Below are 25,482 nucleotides of genomic sequence, written 5' to 3'. Positions count from 1 at the left end.
TGAAGCGTTCCTCCAAAGCCTGCGGTCTGGCCGCGGCTTCCTGGGAAGCCCAAACCAAGACTCGCCCGGGAGGGGTGCGGGGGCAGCCCGAGGCTCCGGGACTGCGGCGACGGCGGGGGCAGTCCCCAGGGGCCCGGGGCCGCGGCCCACGAGAGACTGAGGTGGGGGTCCTCCAGGTCGTACGGTCTTTGGAGGGGACAGATCCCAGGGTCGTGACGCTCCCGGGGCTTCCCGGAGGAGTCTGGATGGGGGAAAATAGAGGGCAGGAATCTGCCGGACGGGGACTGAGACACCTGGAGAGGCAGAGAGGAGACTCAGGGTCAGTCCAGAGCATCCTAGAGCACCTGGCTCTAGACGTCTGGGATGGGGTCGCAGTGGTTGTTAAATGCTGTGGGTTCCAACTCATAGCGACCTCCTGTACAAAAGGACAAAACGCTACCCGGTCCTGCCCCATTCGCACAATCGTTGTCACTATGTCAATCCATTTCACTGAGGGTCTTCCTCTATTTCGCTGACCCTCTACCAAGCGTGGTGTCCTCCTCCAGGGACCGGTCCCTCCGGATAACGCAGCCACAGGAAGTGAAACAAGTCTCACCATCATAGTTTCTAAGGAGCACTCTGGCTGTACTTCTTCCAAGACAGATTTGTTCGTTCTTCCGGCAGTAAATTCAAAGGCATCAATTCTTCTTCAGTCTTCCTTATTATCCAGCTTTCACATGAATCAGAGGCGACTGAAAATACCATGGCTTAGACCTGGTGCACCTTAGTCCCCAAGGGACATCTTTGCTTTTTAACACTTTAAAGGGGGCGTGGGGGGCAAAAGGCGCGCCAGGTCCCAAGGCGGCGGCCCAGAGGTGGCCGGAAGACTCAGGGACGGGCCACAGACACGCAGTGGAGGGGTCCTAGCCCAGGAGCAAGGCTAGGCCGGGTTGGGGGGGCGGCCCCGGCTGTGCGGAGAAGTCGGGACAGTGCGTTTCGGCCGGCGTCTGCTCGACCCGCGCCACCGCGGAAAGAGAAACTGAAACTGGCGCGGGGGGAGCGGGCCCCATGGGGGTGGAGCCAGGAGGGGCGGGACCTCCCACCGCCCCCCGCCCCGCCTCCGCGGCTCGGTTAAAAGCATGGGTGGCCCGGCGGGCGCGGAGCAGAGCGAGCTGCGGCCGTGGCAGCTGCACGGCTCCTCGCCCCGGAGCATGCGCGAGAGCCGCCCCGGAGCCCCCCCGCCGCCCCGCCCGCGGCGCCCAGCGCCCCGCCGCCAGGTGAGCCGGCCACTGGGCAGGAGGAGGGAGAGGGGAGGAAAGGAGCACAGCTGGTCGGCCAGCCAACTGGGCGGCCGCGGAGGCTACTAGCTGGGGTCGCGGCGACCACGCCCCCAGCCCCCGGGCCGCACCCAGGCCGACCTCCGCGTGCGGGGTACCCGCAGCGTGGTCTTTCTCCTGCCTTTGCCCAAATCCCCGGAACGAGGCGCTGGTCCCCGCCCTGGCCAGCAGGCGGCGAACCGAGGGCCGGGCGGCCAGAGTCGGGCAGGCTTCTCCCGGGCACTCTCTCCACGCCCCCTTCTGCGACCCAAACCCCGTGCGACCTGGAGCCTGGGCTCCGCCCTCGCTGAGCCACCACCCGCCTGGAACTGTTCCGCGGACGGGAAGCCCATTTTACTGAAGAGCCCACTGAGGCTCAAGAGAGCCGTGCGGACTTGGAACCTACTTCGGCCCCTTAGGGTCGATTCGGCCTGGAGCCCTACCCCTTCCCAGGTGCCTCGCGGCCCCTCACCTGCCCAGCCGCACCCGCTCACTGCCTCTGTCTCCCCCATCAGCGCACCCCCGGACGCTATGGCCCACCCCTTCGGCTGGCCCCGCGTGTAGGATGGTAGCACACAACCAGGTGGCAGCCGACAATGCAATCTCCACGGCAGCAGAACCCCGACGGTGGCCAGAGCCTTCCTCCTCCTCCTCCGCACCCGTGGCCCCGGCGCGCCCGCGGCCCTGCCCGGCGGCCCCGGCCCCGGCCCCGGCCCCGGCCCTGGCACCGGCCCCGGGCGACACACACTTCCGCACGTTCCGCTCGCACGCTGAGTACCGGCTCATCACGCGCGCCAGCGCCCTCCTCGACGCCTGCGGCTTCTACTGGGGACCCCTGAGCGTGCACGGGGCGCACGAGCGGCTGCGCTCGGAACCCGTGGGCACCTTTCTGGTGCGCGACAGCCGCCAACGGAACTGCTTCTTCGCCCTCAGCGTGAAGATGGCCTCGGGCCCCACTAGCATCCGCGTGCACTTCCAGGCCGGCCGCTTCCACCTGGACGGCAGCCGCGAGAGCTTCGACTGCCTCTTCGAGCTGCTGGAGCACTACGTGGCGGCGCCGCGCCGCTTGTTGGGGGCCCCGCTGCGCCAGCGCCGCGTGCGGCCACTGCAGGAGCTGTGCCGTCAGCGTATCGTGGCCACCGTGGGCCGTGAGAACCTGGCGCGCATCCCCCTCAACCCTGTCCTCCGGGACTACCTGAGCTCCTTCCCCTTCCAGATCTAACTGGCCGCGCCCGCCCAGCACGCAGCATTAACTGGGGCGCTTTGTCATTATTTTTCTATTATTAATTATTATTATTTGCCTGGAACTACATGGGTGCCCTCCCCGCCTGGGCTGGAGGGAGCGGGTGTGGGGGGCGAGGCACCACCCGCTCTCTGCTGGAGTTGAGGCCACAGCCCCCTCCCCACCTGTTGGGGGGCGCGCCCCTCCTGGTGCTCCCTCTGGGTCCCCCTGGTTGTTGTAGCAACTTAACTTAACTGTATATGGGGCCAGGACCTGAACTCGATCCTCCTACCTCTTCATGTTTACATATACCCAGTATCTTTGCACAAACCAGGGGTTGGGGAGGGTCTCTGGCTTGATTTTTCTGCTGTGCAGAATCCTATTTTATATTTTTTACAACCAGTAATAAACTTTATTATGAAAGTTTTTTTTTTTTAAGGAAAAAAGGTTTCTAGAGCGTGTGCTTTGGTCCCAGGTTTTCTTTGTTCTGGAAGGACTTGGGGGGCAAAGGGTCCTAAGACTGACCTGCTGAGCTGGAGGTGGAGGTGGCTCGTGTTTTGTGGCTCTGAGCCTTGCTGGGTTCCACACACAACCTGGGGGACAAGGCAGTGGTCTCCTTTTGGTGCCTTGGTGGTGTGTGTGTCTGGTGAAGTAGCAGCTCATGTTGGAGCACTTCGCATGCCAGGCCCTGTTCTGTGCTTTACATGCTTAAGATTACTTAACCCCGTTACAGAAGAGAAAACTGAGGCACGGGTAAATTTGCCTGTGGTCACCCTTGTGTCAAAGAAGGCACTTGGGCTTTTCTGGCTGTTCACCAAGAAATCTGTTTGAAATGGATGACAGAGAGGAAACTACTTTCTTTCTATGGCCCCAACAACTTCCAGGAAGAGGGTGGGGGTTTGATGAGTTTTTGGAAGGAGTCACACATTCTGAAGCTCCTGCATCAAGGGAGACATTTCAGATGGGATGGGGATGCAGGGTTGGGTCTGACTTCCTCCTTCCCACCCTGTTCTGTCTTGTGTACTTTTTGGTGAATGTAAAACTTGCAGTGAGAAAGAGGCTCTGTGGTCTGTGGTGGTAGGAGGGTGCTGCTGGTGGCTTTGGGCAATTCCCTTTGCCTTTCTGGGCCTCAGCTTCTACCTCAAAAATGGGCTGCCTGGAGGAGGTGGTGCATGGTGGAGGAGGTGACGTTCTCAGGAGTTGGGGAAGGCCGCTCCAAGATGCTGGTGGAGCTGGCCTAGAGCGCCAGAAAGTGCCCGGGACACAGGTTTTACAGCGGCCCGCCTGACAGATGGGCAGTGCTGGGAACTTGGAGGCTGCACTGCCTCACACGGTGAATTGAATCATTTTCAGGTTTGGGGTTAAGCAGCCTGGAGGACACTTCACGCTTCATTTTTAAAAGTTAAAATGGCTCTCTGCAGCCTTGGACACGCTTATAATTGAGTGTCCTAATACTTAATAACACCTTTCAGACTTGAAAGTGCAGCATAAAATTAATTTGATGCTGGAGAGCTGGAGCGCCAGGTTTTCCTTGGGGATTAAATAGGCTCCATTCCTCAAGGTTAAGGATTTAAGAGATTTAGGATCTCAGAGAGCTTCAGCCATTTCATCCTTGCATAAGGTAGGGCTGGAGGGAAGGAGGTTATGTCTTGTCTCTGTGGCTCCAAGGAGATGCTGTTTTTTTCTTTTCTTTTTTCAAATCGCCCCCCTGCCCTTTGTTCTGTGCTGTCCTGGTAAGAATTAAATCCTGTCCTTGTTCTGACTTTCCTGTCTCCTACGCCCTTGGGCAGTGCCCAGAGACATGGAGCAATCCCAGAAGGCAATGCTTGGGGATCTGGTTATAATGATAATTAACAGCCACACTGTGTGATTTTACAGATGGGAAAACAGAGGCTCAGAGAGGCTCAAAGCAAGTTTGGCTCAAAGCAAGTGGCAGAGTCAGATTTTTAAACCCAGACATTATCAATGCAGAGCCTGTGTGCCACTAGGCAACACAACCTCCCACGAGAGCCCAACAGTTGCAATAATACCAGCAGCAGCTAACATTTATGTAACACTTCCCAGTGCCCTAAACCCATTGCTGTTGAGTCGATTCCAACTCATAGCTACCCTACAGGACAGAGTAGAACTATCCCATAGGGTTTCCCAGGCTGTAAACCTTTACAGTGGCAGACCCACATTTTTCTCCCATGGAGTGGCCAGTGGATTCAAACCACCAACCGTTCAGTTTGCAGCCAGATGCTCAACCACTGTACCACCAGAGCTCTCTCCAAGTGCCCTAGTTACCTATCTTAACCACCCGAGCCCTATGGTTTAAGTCCTGTCAACATCCTCATTTTACAGATGAGGAAACATGGCCTCATCTAAAAAAGGATGAATTTGCCAAGGAAAAGGCACAGTAGGTAGTTTACAGTATACTAAAGGTTTTTTTTTTTCCTCCTTTTAAAAGTTATATTTTCGTTCCACAAGTGTTAGATACACAAGCCCATTCCCCTTATAAAACCCGGAGAAAGGCCCTTCCGACCACGTTTCCCAGAGTTGGCCCCTTCTCCCTCCATGTATTCTTTTTTAAAAGTCTATACTAACATTGGAAACCCTGGTGGTGTAGTGGTTAAGAGCTCCAGCTGCTAACCAAAAGGTTGGCAGTTCAGATCCACCAGGCACTCAGTTCTACTTTGTCCTATAGGGTCACTATGAGTTGGAATCGACCCTACGGCAGCGGGTCAGGTTTTTTATACTAACATACCTACGGTGACCTAAAAGTCCCCGAGTGCACTCCAGGTGCCTGGGGGGCTGAAGTCTTCTGTACGGCCCAGCGCAGGCACCATTGCAGAGGAAAAGGCTGGGCTGGGGGTGGCATGTGGCTTCCCGGGGTGTGCAGATTCTCTATCTCTCTCAAACCTCAGCTTCATGATTCAGCAGTGCTGACGTCAATTTACAAGAATGAAAAGTGAGAGGAGGGTTTGTGTGTGTGAGGGCTGGAGTGGGGGCCCAGGTGCAGCCGGGGCATCCCCCCTGTAGGAGCGGGGGAGCCGGGGCCGCGCAGGGTGTGCAGAATGAGGAGGAGGTCTGTGTGCCAGGTGTGGGGATAGGCTCTGACAGGATCACAGTGGCCCCTGAACTGGGGACTCTGATCCCCATTTCGCAGATGAGGAGATAGAAGCTCAGAGAAGTGCAGTCACTTGCTCAAGGTCACACAACCCAAAAGCGACGGCCAGGATTCCCACCAGGGCCATCTCACTCTATACGCCAGGCCAGGGTTCCTCCAAGTGGGGGAATCTTGTGAAAACGCATATTCCCAGGCCTCACACCTCCCTTGATTCTCCCAACCTTGTGGGTAGGTACTGTTATCCCACAGCCAGGGAGTGGAGAGCTGGAATTGGAACTTGCAACCTGGCCTTAGAGCCTCTTCTATGAGGTAATGAAGGTAAAATACCTGCAAGACCCTGGTCTGCAGCAGGTGCTCAATGCATGTCTGAATAATGAGGTGCTGAATAGATGACAGTGGGCTCACGTAAACATTGACTGAGTACCTACTATGTTCCAGGCACTATTTAAGGCCAAGAGATACAGGAATGAACCAAATAGAGGGAGTCCGGAGTTCACGTTCAGGGCCTCAGACAATTAAATAGTAAATTGAAGGAACACTACTGGCAGTGACAGAGCTCAGTGAAAATGCAATGGGGTGGTTCGACAGTGGGTGGGGCCATTTCAGAAGGAAAGGCGAGGAAGGCTCCCCTGAAGTGACACAGGCTGCTGTGCCTGGAGTGACAGGAAGGGGAAGAGGGAGGCGTTTATTACAGGCAGAGGGGACAGCAGGCACAAAAGCCCTCAGCTGGGAGCAAGTTCAGCCCATTCGCTGGGGAGTGAAGGTGGAGTGGCTGGAGATGAGATGGAAGGGTGGGCAGGGCCACAGCAGACCCTGTACGCCATGGTGAGGAGTGTGGATCTGAAGTGTGATGGGAGCCCTGGGGAGGGGAAACTGCACTGTGATGAGATCCCTCTGGCTGCTGGGTGGAGAAGAACTGAGGCAGGGAGAACTGGTGAGGTGGGCTTTGGTTTTCCTGCCTTATTACATGTTTATTTGAAGATGGGGGGCGTGAAGTGGTTCATTCCAGCCAATCAGGCCAATGGCAAGGGAGGGACAGGCACAGGACCTGCCTGGTGGAATGCAGGGACCGAGTGTGGTCCAGGCCTGGAATGGCCAGCCTTGGTGCAAGCATTTATCAGAAACCCCAAGTATGACTAGATGCAAGCTTGGGTTGAACGGGGTCCTAGGGTATGGCCCACAGGCCCCAGGGAGGAGCTTCCTGGGACAATGGTCACCTATACAGGGCAGAGAGAAGGTGAGGAAGAGCACACAGGATCTAAAAGGAGGTGGATGTAGTCAGTGACACCTGATGCCTGCTTTGCATCCTCCTGATCTGCCCCTCCTGCCCCCTACCTGCCCTCCCACTGCCATCACCCAGGGATCTCCAGGGGCTAGGCTTCCAGGGGGAATAACATGGTGGGCGTGGCTTGATTTTGGGAGTCTCAAGTTTCCTCAGAGAGGAGTGCGTTTTTTCACCAAAGCAAATTCCAGCGGGACCAATGGGTCCAAAGTTGGTCTTCAGACTGCTCCTCCTACCCTGGTCATGACCCTGGGACTTAATAGAGAACCATCAAGGAAAGCTGGGATTCCAGGTTCTCCAAGTGCCTGGTCCCAATACAAGCCCCCCCCCCCCACCCGGGTCGGGCATCGCGAAGCCCCAGCCTTTCAATGACACCCTACTTCTCTCAGAAGGCCCACCTCCCAACGGGTCCCACGAGGCCTTCAAGTGGCCTCTGCCCACGGGTCTGGCCTTAGAACTCACCACTCCCCTTCCAGCCACTGGGCCTTTGCGCGCGCTGTCCTCTCGCTTCATGCCTCCTCTTTGGTGATTCCCAGCCGGTTGCAGGGCAGTGTGCCAGTTCTAGTGGAGTCTGGGTCAGGGGCCCCACCGAGAGGCCGTCGCCCCCGCCCGAGAGTCCCCACCGCTCCGGTCCTCCAGCACCACGTGCCGCGCTCTGATGACGCCATGGCGCCACCCTCCCCAGCAGCCACCACCGACCCTCTGGAAGTGAGCTCAGTTCCTGGGTTTTTGTCGCCCCCGCAGGGTCCTAACACCGCCAAATGCGTGCTGCCCCTTGTCTTATCTGCGGACTCTCCGGGAGTCTTCAAAGTCTCCGAGGCCCAAGGAGGGCGTGTCGCGTGGGCATGCCAGTTGAAGACCATCACAGCGGATCTCCCTCCACCTGCTGAGTTCTCAGAGAGCAAAAAGCGTTCCCATCCCCTTCTAGTCCACCACACAGAGCCCTGCCTGACCCCCAACTCACAGCCCTTAGGTCCTGAGCCTCTTTTCTTCCTCTGGAAGTGGGGCACAAACCACATGGGCGAAGATCTCGTGGAAGAACGCCCATAAAATACTTAATACGGGATCCAAAAAAAAAAAAAAAAACCCAAACCCGTTGCTGTCCAGTCAATCCCGACTCATGGCAGCCCCATGTGTTACAGAGTACACTGAGCTCTATAGGGTTTTCTTGGCTATAATCTTTATGAAGGCAGATCTCCAGGCCTTTCTTCCTCGATGCTGCTGGGTGGTTCGAACTGCCAATCTTTCAGTTAGTAGCTGAGAGCAAACCACTTGCACCACCCAGGAACCTTAATATGGGATAGATGTCCAGTAATTGGCATTGCCCTCTCTGCTTCTTGATGACTCTGGCATTGCTGCTGTTTTAAAATAATGGTACTTATTGCACACCTAATGGGCACTAGATACTTTGCCTAGGTTACCTTGTGAGGAAACTAAGGCTCAGAAAGGTGAGGAATTGACTCCATTGCATTCTGTAAATAGCAGAAACAGAGTTTGACCCTGGGTACGACTGACAGCCAAGCTCACGCTCTTACACACTGCAGTGCCAGCTTAAGGGTTCACGGGTTTGTTTGTTTCTGACACCAAAGACCACCTAAAGGATGTGTGAAGCCACAGAATCAGCCAGGTCCTTTCTCCACAGGACAGCCTGGGAAGCTGAGAGAGGCCCTGGGCTTATCTGAAAGACTGTTTTAGAACGCAGTCTTGCAGAGCACCCAGGGCTGCTTGGTCAGAAGGGACCCTGGAGAAGTGGCTCTGGGGCAGCCAGGAGCCCTGGCAGCTGGTGGGGGGCTGTGAATGCAAATGAGGATGGGTAGGGACACGGATGGTATGAGCCAGAAAGCTGGATCCTGTGCAAGAGCAGGGCTGGGAGGGTGACATTCAGGGGTGGCCCCACCTGGGGACCTACAGGGACCTGTGCCTTGAGACAGACTCCCTCCTCTCACATGTGGATCCACCTGGGAGGGGCAGCCAGAGGCAGGATGAACAAGGGGAGGGGGACAAGACCTGGACAAATCAGCCTTGGAGGGCCCTTCCCTACCGACATTTCACTCTGGGTAGCAGCATGCAGGAGGAGAAAGAGCTGGAATCTGGTACGTGGGTTCAAGCCTCACTGCAACAATGCAGCCTTAGTGGTTTCATTCATAAAACAGGGATTATACTCAATTATAGAGCCCTGGTGGTGCAGTGGTTAACAGTTCAGCTGCTAACCAAAAAGTCAGCAGTTCGAATTCACCAGCCACTCCTTGGAAACCCTATGGGGCAGTTCTACTCTGTCCTACAGGGTTGCTAGGAGCCAGAATGGACTCCACAGCAACAGGTTTGGTTTTTGGTTTATACTCAATTATGCCTATTCTCCCCTGCTTCAGAGAGGTGTCTGGATGATCAAATGATTTAATGTAAGTGGAAAGAAACTGATCACCACCCAAATGAAAGAACTATAGTAATTATCATTATGCATCACACAGGCTGCCCAGATGTATTTAAATCAGCATAGCCATGAAGGCAGGTGGACTTAGTCCCATTCTCAGCTGGCCACTTGATAATAACAGTGGTGGCTACCAGCTTACCCATGTCAAATGCTCACCAGAAGCCAGAAACTGTTCTAAGTAATTCATGCATCCACCACCACAACCAGCTGCCATTGACTTATGGTGACCCCGTGTGTGTCCAAGCAGAACTGTGCTCCATAGGGATTTCAATGTCTGACTTTTCAGAAGTAGATCACTAAGCCTTTCTTCCAAAGTACCTTTGGGTGGACTCAAACCACCAATCTTTTGGTTAGCAGCCAAATGCTTTAATTGTTCGCACCACCCAGGGACTCCAATTCATGCATGCTATCTTGTTTAGGCCTCACAAGAACTATGTGAAATAGTGATAATTGTTATTATTCTCATTTTACGGATGAGAAAACTGGGGCAGAGAGAGATTGAACAGAATTTCCAGGGCCACACAGCAAGTTTAGGGCAGAAGGGGGCCAGGATTTGAACATGGGCAGCCTACCTGTTGTGTCACTCCTTTATTTTAAACTCTAGGTTGAAGCTGGCAAACTGTCAGTCACCTGAGCTCCACTTTTAAGGTTTTTGCCAGATCTATCCAAATTCCAGCTGTTCTGATCGTCAATATTTTCTTCAAATCAAGTTACTTGGTTTCCTTATGTAAGTTTCTTTTAAGGGGAAACTCACCATTACCATACATGGAAAGTCAGAATCGCCTGCCACAAAGAGGTAACTCTTAAAAAATGCAATGAAAGCCAAACAGTGGTATTAAGTTCTAGCTTAGATATTGGTGTCCTGCTGTGCTCTGAGCAGAAGTTTGTTCTGTGTTTGGTAGAGAGAGAGAGATTAGCAAGTGTTAGAGAGACGTTTAAGACACAATAGCACCAATAAGATTTTCTCCTTGACTTAAGCAGAAAGATGACAAAAAATAGAAATAGGAGATCACTGGGGTAGGTGGTAGGGGCTCCTGTTTTATAAAAATCCTGAGGCTGTGTCCCACCTAGAACTACCTGAAGACTCTCCAGGGCACCTATTCCACACTTGGGGAAGCACTACCCAGCTTGGCTGCCAGCTGTGTGGCTGTGGGCAAGTAGTCCCTTCCCTGACTCTGAGCCTCAGTGTCCTCATCTGCGAAATGGGGTAAGCATCCAGAGCTCACAGGGCATGGAAGATTAAAAGATGTGATTATACACTGTTAACGCACAGAGTAAGAGGTATGCACGGTGTCCTCAGGGTGGGCTGGGCCCCATGTCAGGGAGCCCCGCGCTGTCCCCCCACCTCCAGCTTGGACCACTGAAAATGAAACCGTGACACAGCTGATCTGGCTCCATTCGGGCTCCTCAGTGCCATTCATCTCACCTTTGGCCAAGTGCCCTCCACACAAGCCGAGTGACAGGAAGGGCCACAGTTCCCCGAAAGTGGGTCAAAGTGAAACTACCACAGGTTGGTCGGGGGGGGGTCTACGGGCTCCCCCGATGCAGGAGGGCAGGGTTTTGGGGGCAGGGGGAGAATGCACACTTGAGCCTGAATGTAGCACCCCCTCTCCTGGATTCCATATGGGTAACTTGAGGTCTGGAGATGGGGACTCCAACCCCCTTTGCAGACACTAGGAGAGAACTGGGTATGATCTCCCCAAATCACAACCTGATCACCTCACACCCCCTGGTCACACACACCCCTTAGCTCCCACTGCAAATGATCATTACCATCAGCTCTCAGCATTTCTAGGTAGGTACCATTATTGCCCCATTTTACAGTTGAGGAAACTAAGGCCAAGAAAGGTTAAGTTCCTTGTCCATGGTGTCACAGCTAGTAAAAGTAGGCGAAATAGGATTCGAACCAAGCAAGGTGGCTCCAGAGTGTTCCAGCAGCTCTCAACTGCTAGATGCTAAACTACGACCTCTTTTCCCTGGGATTTGAGGTGTTTCACCATCTGGCCCCAACAGCTACTTCCAGACCCACATCATCCCCTTCACATTCCCCTTCTGCTCTGGTCATCCCCAATTTCTTATCATTCCCTTGGCCTTTTAAGCTCCACCCCACCCTAGGGAAATCCTCTGATGCTTCCCTTGCTTCCTCTTCACTTGGCAAACTCCTACTCAATCATCAAAGCCCAGCTCAGCCCTTGCCTCCTCTAGGAAGCCATCCCTGACTTCGCTGCTGGGCCTTCCCTGTGTCTGTCTGAGGCTCTGTTAGAGCTGCCATCACAGAGTCCCAGAGCTTTGCTCTGTCTTCTAGACTGTGAGCACCAGGAGGGCAGAAACCATATTGTTAGCTGCATGATACAGGCAAGTCAAGTAGTTGCTCTGTGCCTCACTTTACCTGTTAAGTGTGACGTATTACTGTCACTATTTCCCAGGACTGTTGTTGTGCACCGTGAAGTTGATTCCGACTCCCGGCGACCCTACAGAACAGAGTAGAACTAACTGCCCCATAAGGTTTTCTAGGCTGTAATCTTTAGGGGAGCAGATTGCCAGGCCTTCTCCCCAGCAGAGCCAGTGGGTAGGTTCGAACTGCTGACCTTTCAGTTAGAAGCTGAGTGCTTAACCACTGTACCACCAGGGCTGTTAGAGGGACTAAATGTGTTAATACCAGCATAGTGCCTAGAAAGATGTCTGGTATAAAGAAAGCGCTCAAAAAATGGGATAACGATCCCCCAGCGAGTACTGATGAGGCTAAATGGAGGTGCAATTGGAGGAACATAAAAGGCTTTCCCCAGGGGCTTGAAAGGCCAAGAGAATGATGGTAAATGATGAAAAAGATGCACACACCGGGATTGCTGGTGAAGGAGACATTTCCCACTCAACCCTCCCACGTAGCCGGCCACCCCAGTGCCCGTGGCTATGTTAGCCATAAGCCCAGCAAACATTCTCTTAAAGGTTATGTATTTATTTTCATGTGTATTAGGGGGAAAATGATTATATCAAACCTGATTTGTTCTGGCATTATTGCCTGGAGCAAAACTGAAGTAGGTATTCAGAATTTTTAAGAAGTTTGGGGGGTAGTTGATTTAAAAAATTGGTAAAAATTGTCATAGATGAATGATGGAGTTTGAGGAATGGCAGATGAATGAAAGAAAAGAGAGTGAGAGAGAGATAGAAAGAGACTGAGAGATGGAGAGGGAGGAGAAAGCCAGAGATGGCGAGAGGAGGGAAGGGAAGGGTAGAGGAAACAGGAGAAGAAGGAAAGAGAAAACAGAGAACCTAAGAACAAAAGAAAGGACACATGAAGGGATGGGGGAATAAATGAATGAGTGAGTGAAGGAGTGGATGAACCAAGGCATGTATGAAAGAAAGGGCAAGTGAAGGAAGGGGAAGCAGTGGTGGCTGAGCCGGATCCCTGCCCAGGAAGCCCTCTGGCCTGGGAGCCCCCTGTATGGTTGTATGGTTGGGCCACATGGGGCAGCTCTGGGCTCAAGGCCTAGTCCATGCCTCAGGTGGTGGCTTCATCCTCGACCAAGGGAGCCTGTGCCTGCAACACCCTCGCCCCAACAGCCAAGAACCCAGGGTGCCTACTCTGTTCCAGCCCCAGAAAACTGAAAGCAAAAGCCATAAGCATCCCTTGGCCCAGCCTTCCTGTCCCTCAGCTGGTTTCTTAGAAATCAGCTGCCTGGGTTTGCACCTGCAGCCTGGACTTCCTCCCCAACCCAACGGCCACCTCCTCCAGGTGGGCACCAGGCTGCCAGCAGAGACACGGCCAGAGGTCCAGGTCCACGGGGGTGGTGGCCGAGGTCCTAGAGAAACCTGGAGAGGCATGGGCTAGAGTTGGGCGACCCCCAGAAAGCTTGGAGGTCGCACATTCATTCCACAAACATTTTTCCAGTGCCCCTTGTGTGCTGGGGCCTGGGGCAGTGGATGAATCTGAGCCATGCACAGTGTTAGGAGAAAAAGGACTTAGGCATGGTGACCCTATCAACTGTTCCAGCCTTGACAGGGGGCTGGCTGGAGCATTGGTGCGGGCCACAGAGGAAAGAATAACTAATTAGGGCTAGGGAGTTGTGGGTCGGAGGATGCTGGTGTGGAGGCAGGCTCCCTGGAGGAATGGTTGGTTATCTGAGTCTCGAAGTATGAGTAAGAAGGAAGGAAGAGCATCTCAGGCAGAGGGAACAGAATATGCTAAGGCCTAGAGGCATGAAATAACTGCAGCAGGAGCTCTGGAAATTGACCTGTGTTATCTCCCGTAATCCATGTAACTACGCCTTGAAGTAGGCATGTTTCTCTCTTTCTCCAAGGTGTAGAAAATGAGGCTTGGAGCAGTGTAGTGGTTTACATGCCCAAGAACTCACAGCTAGAGGGGAGATCCAAACACAGCCTGTGTGCCTAACCTCTCCCAAATGGGACACCAGCAACCAGATCTTCATCACTGCTGGCACAGCTGGAGAGCCTACCACCTGCACCAGGCCCGGAGCCCCACTCACCTGCAGTGTCCTGTTTAAATCCACTTCATTGGGAAGAGATGCTGTTGGGAAGAAAAATAGGGCTCAGAGAGGCATCGTGACTTGCCTAGGTCACACAGCCTGGCGGGGGCAGAGCTAGGATTCACACTCAGGTTTGTCGGACCCCAAAGTGCCCGCTTTTTTCTCTGCATGAGGTGTCCAGGCCCTGAAAACACAGACCTGAGCTGACTGAGTCTAAGGACATGGAGGGGAGAGCAAGTGCAAAGCCTCAGTGGCCAGAGAGCAGAACCCAGGTATGGTGCTGGGAAACTGGAGCTTTGCCTGCCTCATGTGCTTTCTCAGGTCCCTTCCGCAGGGCAAAGAGCCCTGGTGACCCAGGGGTTAAGTGCTCAGCTGCTAACCGAAAGGTCAGCGGTTCAAGCCCACCAGCGCTTCTTGGGAGAAAGATGTGGCAGTCTGCTTCTGTAAAGATTACAGCCTTGGAAACCCTATGGGGCAATTTGTTTTTATAGGGTCAGAATCGACTCGATGGCACTGGGTTTGGTTTTTTGGTTTTTATAGTATAAAAAAAAAAAAAAAAAATTTTTTTTATAGTGTCACCATGGGTCGGAATTGACTCAGTGGCAACAGGTTTGGGCTTAGGGCTGTGCAGGGCAACATCCTGCTTTGCTCTAGGGAACTGTCCCAACCCAGTTCTGTATGGCCCTGAAGCGGTTGTTAATCACAGTGCCCTGGCGGTAGGCGAGCATGGATCAGACCTGGCCAATCACAGTCCCCTACGTTACAGTTCAGGGCAGGTACATGGCCTATCCTGGACCCATCAGAGACCTTCCTGGGACTTTTCTACCCGAGCTAACAGAAGGCTGACTCCTTCCTCTAAGCTGGGACAGGCTGGCAGCCATTGTGCCCAGAGAGTTGTAGAAAGAAGCACAAGACAGCCCAGATGCACTGTGGGAGCCCCTGAATCCAGCCAAGCCTGGAATCCACCTCAGGTCTTCCCTGTTAACATGTACTACAGGTTTCCTTTTTTTTCCTTATGCCTGTCTGAGTTGTGTTTCTGTCACTTGCAACCCAAAGAGTCCTGGGCATTCAGCATTTGAAAAGCAGCAGGGCTCAGGTTGGGCTGGAATGAAGGGCAAGCCAAGTGAAATGGAACCGTGAGTCTTAAGAAGAGATGAAAAATCCCCTGGTCTGGAAGAGCCAAGGCCTAGTTTTGCTAGGAGCGGGGGCCCACTGTGATCTCCTCCCTTGGCAGGATGTGAAGGGGCCCCTAGACAGCCCCCATGAAGCCAGGGGCTCTGGGAGCCTTGTCCCTGAGGGACAGCCTTGCTTCACCCTTGCCTTGGCCAAATTGCTGCCCTTGGGGACACTCCACTGCCTAACTTTGCGAGATCCGTCTAGCGTGGGAAAGCCACAGGTCTACGGCATGAGCACATGCTAAGTGTTTACTGGGTATTGGGATTGCCAACAGCACTACATATATGGCCTTGGTTAATCCTTCCTATGAGTCCACGGGGCAGACCTGTTATTATCCCCATTTTTCAGATGAGGAAACTGAGGGTCAGAGAGATGATGATTTACCTGGGGTCACATAGCTAACTGTGGCAAAGCCAAAATTAGACCTCAGTGAGGTCTGAAGCCCAACAGAAGCATCAATACCCAGGCTCCAGTTTCTGACTTTGAAACTGTTAACTCTGTTCACGCCAACCAGCTGGGCGGTCCTGCATGGTGTGCCACAGGGCTCGGGCCTCAGTTCCGTCCTTCCTTCCATCTTCCCCGATTCTTTCATGAGAAGCCAGACAACCTGCTTATTGCAAGGGCAGTGAGCCGTCTGGGCAAGAGTCAGGATACCAAATGACTTCTGAGTTAGGACATTGAGCAGGTGCAGAGGCGAACTGTAACACATTAATGTAAAGTCCTACATTGGGGTTCAAATAATTGCCTCAGTGCAGGATTACTTCCAGCCTCAGTAGGATAGATGGGTATAAGCTCAAAATTATCCATGAGCATGGTGTGGCTTGAGCATGTTAAAGTAGCAACTGGACTTTCCCAACAAGAATGCTCAGAACAAGCCCAGACCCAAAATGAGACACGGTTGGCTTCTGTGCCTTGTGTACACAAATGTCTAGCACCTCCCCCCAGGCCTACACACGGCAGGTGCTCAGGAATCACAGCTGATGTTGGGTGTGGGTACTTGAATGCAGAATGCTTACACCTATCCAGAGCACACGGTAGTTGTTAGCTGCCGTCAAGTCAGCCCCCAAGTCATGGCGACCCCATACACAATGGAATGAAAAGCTGCCCAGTTCTGCACCATCCCCACAATCGGTTGCAGATTGGATGGTTGTGACCCATAGGGTTTTCACTGGCTGATTTTTGGAAGTAGATCACAGGCCTTTCTTCCAAGTCTGCTTAGTCTGGAAGCTCCACTGAAACCTGTTCAGCATCATAGCAACACGCAGGCCTCCACTGACGGGGGGTGATGGCTGCACATGAGGTGCACTGGCCGGGAATCCAACCCAGGTCTCCTGCATGGAAGGTGAGAATTCCCCCACTGAGCCACCACTGCTGCACACAGTACATGCTCAATAAAGGGAAGTTGCTCTGAGAACCATGAAAGAACTGGTAATACTTCATATGGTTATTATCACTGGTGTAAATTGTTAGATATGATATATAAAATATGTATTATTATAACATAAGGGCCATTCTGTATTGAGCACTTATTGTGCACAAGCACTGTGCTGGGCTAAGCACTTCACAGAATCCCACTGAATTCTTAGAACAATCTTATGAGTCGATCCTGTTAGCCTGAACCATATGAAATCGCCGTTCTTGACGGTCACAAACACTAAAGCATCGGCAATTTCATATAGTTCAGCCCATAGCATCTCCATTTTACAGATAACGAAACTGAGGCCCACAAAGGGTCACATGCCAGGTTTTTCCTTCCCAGACGCCGGTTAGGAAAACCCCATTGGCAAAGTCTTCTCAGAGGATTCGCATTTTGTGCTGGGTTCCTTTTCTTCGCCCACCCTCTTTTCTTAGCTGCCGTGGGCCCAGGCCCCACCCATTGTGGCGGGGTCTATATTTACGCCCCGGTTTCTGTGAACTGAGGAATCGAGGAAGTGACTTATTCCAGAGAGTCGTCACCAACGCTCAGAGATGATGGCATCCAAGAACCCTGAGTTTCTGGACGAACCCCTCACCAAAAAAAAAAAAAAAAAAGTGAAACAAACAAACAAAACCACCACCAACAAAACCCAAAAACAAATAAACAAAAATACGGGATTTTTTTCCCCCTCTATGGATTTCCAGGGTCCAGCCCAGCAAGAGAGAAATCCGTGCCCACCTGCCACGTGGCCCTGTCTGGTGGGCCAGATGTGACAGGGTGGAAGATATGTGTCCATTTTTCTGGGAGTAACACCGAGGAGATCTGTGCCAAGCTCAAGTCCACCACCGAGCATCCCAGAGGCAGGTGGAAGGGCCATGGCCTCAGTGCCAGCCTGTCTAGCGGTTCCTGGGGTTGCCGACAGCCGGCGGAAGGGGCCGGGGCCGGAGGGCGGAGCGTTTCCAGGTAGTCAGACTGAGCTAGACTGTGGCAGCTGCGGGGGGCGGCGGAGGAGGAGAGGGGCAGCCTGGTCCCCGCAGCGCACAGCCCGCCTGCCAGGCACAGCCGGTCTTCGGGGAAGTCGCCGAGTCGGAGTTCCAGGAAGCGATAACGCTTGTTGAAACCTCTTTCTTGTGGCCTGGTCTCATCACATGGCTCGGTGGGGACCAACGTCAGGCAGGGCCACAGGTCCGGGCCGACTTGCACCCGGCAGCTGCCGCCACCCCCTGCTTCCCCGCAAGAAGCTGAAGAGGGATGAGGGGGCTGGGACAGGAAGGTGGCCATTTGTGCCTTCCCCCTCCCAGATGCCTGACACAGGCCGAGGGCAGCCATGTCCCCTGTTTTCCTATCGTATCACCCCCTGCAGTTGGCACAGACTCTGACTCCCCATCCAGCAAATGGGGTGAGAATCCCTAGGAGCCCTGGTGGGGCAACGATTACGCTTTCTGTTGGTAACTGAAAGGTTGGCAGTTCGAACCAACCCAGCAGCTTCTTGGGAGAAAGACCCGGTGATCTGTTCCCATAAAGCTTACAGCCTAGACAGCCCTATGGGCCAATTCTACTTTATCACATGGAGTCGCTATGAATCAAAATCAAAAGGGAGATGAAGGCAAAGAGCTTAGTGCTCCCCCTGGTACCTAGTAGGTGCTGAGGAAACAGAAATTCTTTTCTCATTTCCCGTGAAGTCAGGAAAACATGTCTTCTAAAGCAGGGTTTCTCAGCCTCAGCACTGTTGACACCTGGGTTGGATTGTTCTCTGTTCTGGAGGCTGTCCTATGTGTTATAGGATGTTCAGCTGCATCCTTGGCCTCCACCCATTAGTTGCCAGTAGCACACGCCCCCCAGCCCCATTGAGACAACCAAAATTGTCTCCAGACATCACTAAACGCTGCCTCCCATGTGGGGGCAAAGTCACCCCTGGTTGAGAACCATTGATGTAGACTTAGCGCCTGGCACATAGTAGGTGCTCAGTAATTAGTAGGTCTTCAACCTTAATGGCAGAGCATGTCTGGTGCATCTTTATACCCCACCACCTAGCATTATGGTGGTGCCAGAGGATGATTTGGGGAACCTTTAGTCCTTCAAAGGAGCCCTGGTGGAGTTGTGGTTGAAGTGCTCCTCTGCTAACTGAAAAGTGGGTGGTTCGAGCCCACCAGCCACTCCATCAGAGAAAGATGTGGCAGTGTGCTTCTGTAAAGATTTACAGCCTTGGAAATCCCCTGAGGCTGTTCTACTCTGCCCTATGTGTCAGAGTCTTTATGTGTCAGAATTGACTTGATGGCAGTGGGTTGGGTTTTCAGTATGGAAGCTCATGGCCTTCAGGTTTAGGAATTTCTTTGGTTTTCATTTGAGGGTGTCCGTCAAATACCCTCCCCCAGCCACCAGTCATGAACATATGCTATAAATTAAAATAGTGCTTTGAGGCCTTGAACTTGAGGGTGGCAGGGTGAAATGAAGGAGAGGTCAGGCCTGAAAGAAGAGATGCCTGTCAGTAAGACGCCCCAGTCCATAGTCTCCCTGCGTAGCCCCAGAAGCTAGCAGCCCTGCTTTCCCCCCAGGCAGGAGGATGGGGGGGGCGTGGTCTACTCCTGCCCAGGAGTAGTAAGCACCTCAGACCTTGACCCTGGGATGCTGTAATGACAGCCAGATCCCCACATGGTTGCCAGAATGAGACTCACCTGTCTGCATGTCCTGCCTACAGGGTTGGAGCAACCACTCATCCTTTTTAGTTCCTTGCTCTTGGATATGAACTCACTGCCAAGAATCACTGGACACTTGAGGAAAGCTTGTAAACGGAAAGTCAGAGATCAAAACCAACAGACAAGAAGAACTCCAAGAAAACAGAGAGCAAGAAAAATCTTCAAAAGTGAAAGAATCCTCAGAAAAATAGGAGCTATTGCATCCATAAAACAAGAACAAGATGCTACAAAAAGGAACATTCAGACAATAAGAAAGAGCTAAAAAGATGACAGCAGAAATAAAGACTGATGCATGCACTGTATGAGAAGGTTGAGGAAACCTTCCAGAAAAACAAAAAGATAGAAACTAGGAGAGAAAAGATGAGAAAATTTGAGGATTAGCCCACAACACTCAACTCATAGGAGTTAAAGAGAGAATGGAGAAAATGGAGGGAAAACATGATCAAATACAGACTACAAAAAGAAATTCCTAAAACTGAAGGCCATGAGCTTCCACACTGGAAACTCAACCCACTGTCATCAAGCTAATTCCGACTCATAGCGACCCTATAGGACAGAGTAGAACTGCCCCATAAGGTTCCCAAGGCTGTAAATCATTACGGAAGCAGACTGCCACATCTTTCTCCCGCAGAGCAGCTGGTGGGCTTGAACCACCCACCTTTTGGTTAGTAGCCAAGTACTTTAACCACTGCACCACCAGGACTCCTGCCATATTGGGAAAGCTCACCAAATATCACATTAGTTATCCATTGCTGTGTAACAAATTACCTTAACGCTTAGTGGCTGTGGTAGGCAGAATTCTAAGACGGTCCCAAAGGTTCCCTGCCACCACACTTAATCCCTGGGATTGTGAATCTGATGCATTTTACTCCTGTCGTTAGGTTACATTCTGTGGCACAGTTGCCTTTAAAGAAAGGTAGATGAGCCATGTGGTCCAACCCTTATCACAAGAGCCCTTTAAAATCAGAGAATTTTCTCTGGCTAGTACCGGAACAGGAAGTCAAAGATTTGAAGCACGAGAAAGATGACGTACCATTGCTGGCTTGAAAATGGAGGGGACGCATGTCAAGGAATGTGAGTGGCCTCTAAAACTGACAGCGGCTCTTGGCTGACATTCAGCAAAGACATGGGGGACCTTAGTTCTACAAGTGCCGGAACTGAATTTTGTCATGATCAAGAATGAGCTTGGAAGTGGATTTTTTCCCCCAGAGCCTCCACATGAAAACTGTAGCCCCAGCCAACACCTGATGTTAGTCCAGGGATACCCTGAGCAGAGAGAGAGTCCAGACAAACTTCTGACCTGCAGAAACTGTGAGATAATAAATTTGTGTTGTTGCAAGCTGCTAACACAGCAATAAAAAACTAATACATCAGCTTAAAGCAGCAAATGTTTATTGTCTCACATAGCTTCTGTGGCTCAGGAATTTGGGAGTATCTTAGCTGGGTGGCTCTGGCTTGGTGTCTTACAGGAGGTTGCAGTCAAAATGTTGACTGGGGCTACAGTCACGTGTGACTGGGACTGCAAGATCCGTTTCCACAATGGCTTACTCATATGGCTGTTGGCAGTATGCATCGGTTTCTTGACACATGAACCTCTCCGTAGGGCTGCTTGAGTGTCCTCCCAACATGGCCGCTGGCTTCCCCCAGTGATCCAATAGAGAGCAAGGTGGAGGCTGCAGTTTCTTTTATGACCTAGCCTCAGAAGTCACATTATTATTATTATCATTGTCATCAACCCAGATAAATTCCTTCCTAGCTAAGTGACCTTGGGAAGGTCTCTTAACCTCTTGAAGCCTCAGTGCCTCAGTTTCCACATCTGTGAAATGAGGAGCCACTGCTTACTGGCAGGATCACAATAGGGCTGAAGTGAATAACAGCCCTTGAAGGAGTCAACACAGGTCTGTCAGGTCTGATTTTGTCCCCAACTCTGATTCTAATACCTGGGTCTGAAACATCCCCAGAATCCCAGTGACCAGCCAAGAGAGCTCAGGCAGGGTCTGTGGGCCTGCATTGAGCCATCAAGGAGACCCCCCTCTGACCCCTGAGCTGCAAGGTTTGCTGACCTCTAGGGCTGGCCCAGTCCCCTGGGGCTTGCTCCTATTACCTCCTTTCTCCTTGGAAAGACCTTTGTTCACTGTGGTGTTCCCTGGTCCTGCTCCAAGCCCTGTGGCTTTCACCGCCACATGCTGCCATCAGAAAACACATGAGACTCTGCAGAGGCCCTGACAGGGAGGGCAGGCTGGAGTCTAGCCCTGCACAAGGCCTCATCCTGCAGATTCAGGAGCAGAGCTGTGAAGGGAAAGGGGGGATCCGCAGCAGGTGCTGGGCTTTGAGGCTCTGCCCTGCAGTCTCGGGCCTGGAATCTGCCAGCTCCGAGTTAGAGTGCTATCATGATTCCTTCTGATGTGTGACCTGGGGCAAGTTCCCTTCCCTGAACTCATGCTTCCCAGCTAGAAAATGGGAACAATATTGCCATTTTCTTTACAGGGATATCTGTTCACTCATATACTCAACAAATATTTATTGAGCACCTACTATATGCTAGGCATTTTTCTTAGCACTGGCTTCCAGCAGTAAACAAAACTGACCAAGTCCCCTGCCCTCAAGGAGCTTATGAGGGAGAGAGACAGACCACAACCAGTAAACATAATAAATCGTATGTCAGATGGAAGTTGGTGCTATGGAGAAACATAAAGCAGGCAGGAGTGTCAGGGGTGCCAGGGGTGAGTTGCTATTTTACTTGGATGGACAGTGGAGGCCCCTCTGAGGATAAGAGGGCTAACTGGGGTAAATCAGCTAACATTTGCATCTGGAAAGAGCATTCTAGGCAGAGGAAATAGCAGCTGCAAAGACCCATTTGCTGACTACAGAGATACAAGAGCAAGCCTAGCCTAGGTTGGCCTAGCCCTGCCCAGAACAGAAGAACCACTCAGCTGACCCATAGACTCATGAGCAATAATAAATGCTTATTGTTTTAAACCACTCGTTCCAGAGTGATTTGTTACACAGCAACAGCTAACTGATACAGAGAGTCAACAACAATGATCACCTCATGCAGTCAGCCACTTGTTAGGGGCTAGGCCCTTTGGAGGGGCAGGAAGTACCATTCATTCATCCATCCATCCATCCACCATCCATCCATCATCCATCGAACCACCATCCATCCTCCATCCATCCATTGTTCATCCAACCACCATCCATCCTCCATCCATTCATTCTCCATCCACCCATCCTCCATCCATCCATCCACACATCCATCTATCCATCATCATCCACCCATCTACCAACCTTCCTCCATCCACCCACCCACCCATTCATCTCTCCATCCATCCATCCATCCATCCACCCATCCATCCTCTATCCATCCATCATCCATCTATCCATTGAATACATCCCCTTGCCCACTCTGTGCAGCTGTTGTGCTAGACATGGGAAACTAGAAGACTGATAAGAAAGCTCCCAGTCTGGATGGAAGCTTACAGCCCTCCGTGGCTTCCCCCTGCCCATGGAGCAGGATCTGACCCAGGTTTAGCAGGCCTGTGTGGTTGGCTCCTGCAGACCAGCCTCATTCCTTCCTCCTCCCAGTCCCTCTGCCCTTCACCAAGCCCCACACTCTCTACCTCCCAGCCTTTGCACCTGCTGATTTCTCCATCTAGGTGGCTCTGGCCCACCTCCCATGACTTAAGAACACTCTTTCTCCTTTGAGACTCACTCAGTTTTTCCCTCCCCCAAGGAAACGCCTCCAGGACCATCCCCCCGCCCCCGCCCAGGCTGGGTTAGGAGCCTCTTCTGGGCTCCCATGGCCCCCCGGGCTTCCTCTAGCCCAGCCTTCATCACTCTGTATTGTGACTGCTTATCTTTCAGTCCAGCTGCCTCACTTCACAGATGTGGAAACTGAGGCCCAGAGAGGGAAAGTGACTTGTCCAAGGTCACTCAGTGGCCTCGCCTGCACTCAACTGCCCCACCTACAGCGCCTCAGCACAGGGTGTGGCCATCCAATGGGGGAGAGAGGATACCTGTCCTCTTGCTATGTGCTGGGCCCTGTGCTTGGATGAGACTCCTGGGAGGGCCTCCTGGGAGCCTCCACTGGGACCACTCATCCTCCCAAAGGTCTTACAAGGTGGGCACAAGCAGCATCCCCCTTTCCAGCTGGGGACACTGAGACTCAGAGGGAAGAGCCTTGCCAAGTCACAAGGCCAGGAAGGGACAGAGGAGGATTAGAACCCAGACCTCACTATGCCCTGCATCTGGTCTCCATGAGCTTTTGGGCAAAGACAGGGCCAGCCATGGTGAGATAGGGGCAGAGAGAGAGAGTTCGGAAGGCAAAGGGGGCAGGGCACAGTCTTGGGGGTGGGTAGGGGATGTCGGGGAACCACCAAGGCAGGAAGAGGCAGGGCAGAAAGTGAAAGGGGCCAGAGGCTGAGAATAGCTGCGGGTGACAGAAGTCAGGGGCTAAAGATGCTGCCAGAAAGAGAAACTGGGCTGGGCCCCCTGCAGGGATGGGGTGGGATGGGGGGGTGGGGACAGGGTAGAGGAGGCCAGGGCCCACTCTGGGGGAGGAGAGTGGGAGTGGATGGCCCCTGAGCCTAGGGGAGCTGGCGAGACCTGCAGCCAGGGTCTTGCTAACCCAAGCAGCTCCTACCTGGCCTTGTTCCCATTTCTCCTTCTTGGCAGGTTCAGGTGGATGCCTCAAACTGTGGGAATGGATTTGGGGGCTGAAGGCAGTGTCTGGGGGCAGAAGGGTTTCACTACTGACTTTATACCAACTTCTGCATCACTTGAATCTATTATGCGAGATTACAGGATCTGGGGACTGGGAAAACCCATCAAGACAAAAAAGCCTGTGACACAGGAGCCTGTGTCATGAAGAGGAATCGATGTACCAGTGTCTCCAAAATTGGCTGTCGCTGTCTCTAGCAGCACTTCGGTGCAGCTGTTAAGCACACAGACTCTGCAGCTGGCGGCCCGGATTCCAATCCTGCCCTGTCACTTGCTGGCTGTGTGATCTTGGGCAGGTCACTTAATCTCTCTGGGCCTCTAGACCTGCTTTGTGGGAGTGTCACGGTGAGCTGAGCCGAGTGACTAAAGCATATGGGAGAGTGTCTGGCCCAGAGTAAGTACGTAGTAAACACCTTTGATGCTTTTATTATCAATCATCTACATACATGGTTACAAACACACATACAGGGAGGTCCCTCTGGAGTATAAATGGCACAGGAACAGGAATTTTGTTTTGTTTATGGCTATGTCCCTAGAGCCTAGGTCAGTACCTGGCACACAGCAGATGCTTAATGTTTGCAGAAGGAAGAAGGGAAGGAGGGAGGAAGGAAGAGAAGGAGAGAGGGAAGCAGGGAGGAGGATGGCAATCCATGCCCTTTCCAGGTGTGGGACATTCCTTCTGTCTCTGCATTTTAAGCCTTTGTCACATTGCCTTTGATGACTTACTTGGGTTAATAAGAAAAAAAAAAAAACAAAACTTGTTTTCAGAGAGGGTCCAGTGGGGAGATGGATTGTAAGCTGTCAGGGCCATTGAGGCCTGATGGCCCCAAGGGCCTCCCTCCCCGTGGGGAGCCCCAGAGACCAGCCTCTCCTGGGCCCGGGGCTGGTGGGACACTGTGCAGCCTGCGGGCAGCAAGGGGAGGCAACAGGAAACTCGAGGACAGGCTGTTTCAAGCCTACCAAGAACTGCCAGCAGAGAGGACGCAGTGTTCAGGGCTGCGGCCTCATGTCCCCAGCCCCGCCCGCCTACGGGGGCGGGAAGTGTTGCCTGCGTCCAGGGTGGGGACCTCAGCTCTGGCCTGGGGAATGTGGGGCTCCTCTGATCTCTACGAGGAACTCAGCTAGTCTGCTTTCCAGGAACACTTTCTGAACCCGCGGCAGATGTGCACTGCCCAGGCCCGGGGAGCCCACAATGCTGTGTGACCTTGGGTGCGTCATTCACCTCTCTGAGCCTCAGCTTCCTCACCTGCAAAACTGGGAAAACCGAGCAGCACACGTGGGGTTATTGTGAGGATTAAGAGCGAAGTTTGAGTTTTTGGTTTTACCGTCAATTACTTTTAAAAAAAAATTATAGTAAAATAATTTTAGTGAATCATATAAAGTTCACCACTTTAACCATCCCAAAATGTGCGCGACTCAGTGGCATTTAGTGCACTCACACTGGTGTTCAACCACTGCTTCTATCTAGATCCAGAACACTTTCATCAACCCCAAAAAGAAACCCTATACCCATCGGCAGTTGCTCCCCATCCTCCCACCTGACTGACCTCCAGCCCTGGGCAACCACTAATCTGCTTTCTAGTTACAGCCTTGGGAACCCTATGGGGGCAGTTCTACTCTGTCCTGTAGGGTTACTATGAGTTGGAATTGA

General features: G+C 52.7%; 1 protein-coding gene across 1 annotated transcript; it reads left to right on the top strand.

Annotated features, from left to right (window-relative positions):
- The first annotated feature begins 1,225 nt into the window (after positions 1-1,225).
- On the top strand, positions 1,226-9,212 carry SOCS1 (suppressor of cytokine signaling 1). The gene has a single exon (XM_064295582.1). The coding sequence runs from the start codon at positions 1,861-1,863 to the stop codon at positions 2,515-2,517; it is 657 nt and encodes a 218-aa protein (XP_064151652.1). The 5' UTR covers positions 1,226-1,860; the 3' UTR covers positions 2,518-9,212.
- Positions 9,213-25,482: the final 16,270 nt, after the last annotated feature.

Source organism: Loxodonta africana, chromosome 12, assembly GCF_030014295.1.
Source record: "Loxodonta africana isolate mLoxAfr1 chromosome 12, mLoxAfr1.hap2, whole genome shotgun sequence".
Lineage (NCBI taxonomy): Eukaryota > Metazoa > Chordata > Mammalia > Proboscidea > Elephantidae > Loxodonta > Loxodonta africana.
This window is presented reverse-complemented; position numbering and strand designations above follow the sequence as displayed.

Bases quoted from the DNA above. Each gene is read 5' to 3' on its own strand.
- SOCS1 (XM_064295582.1), top strand. From the start codon at position 1,861: ATGGTAGCACACAACCAGGTGGCAGCCGACAATGCAATCTCCACGGCA.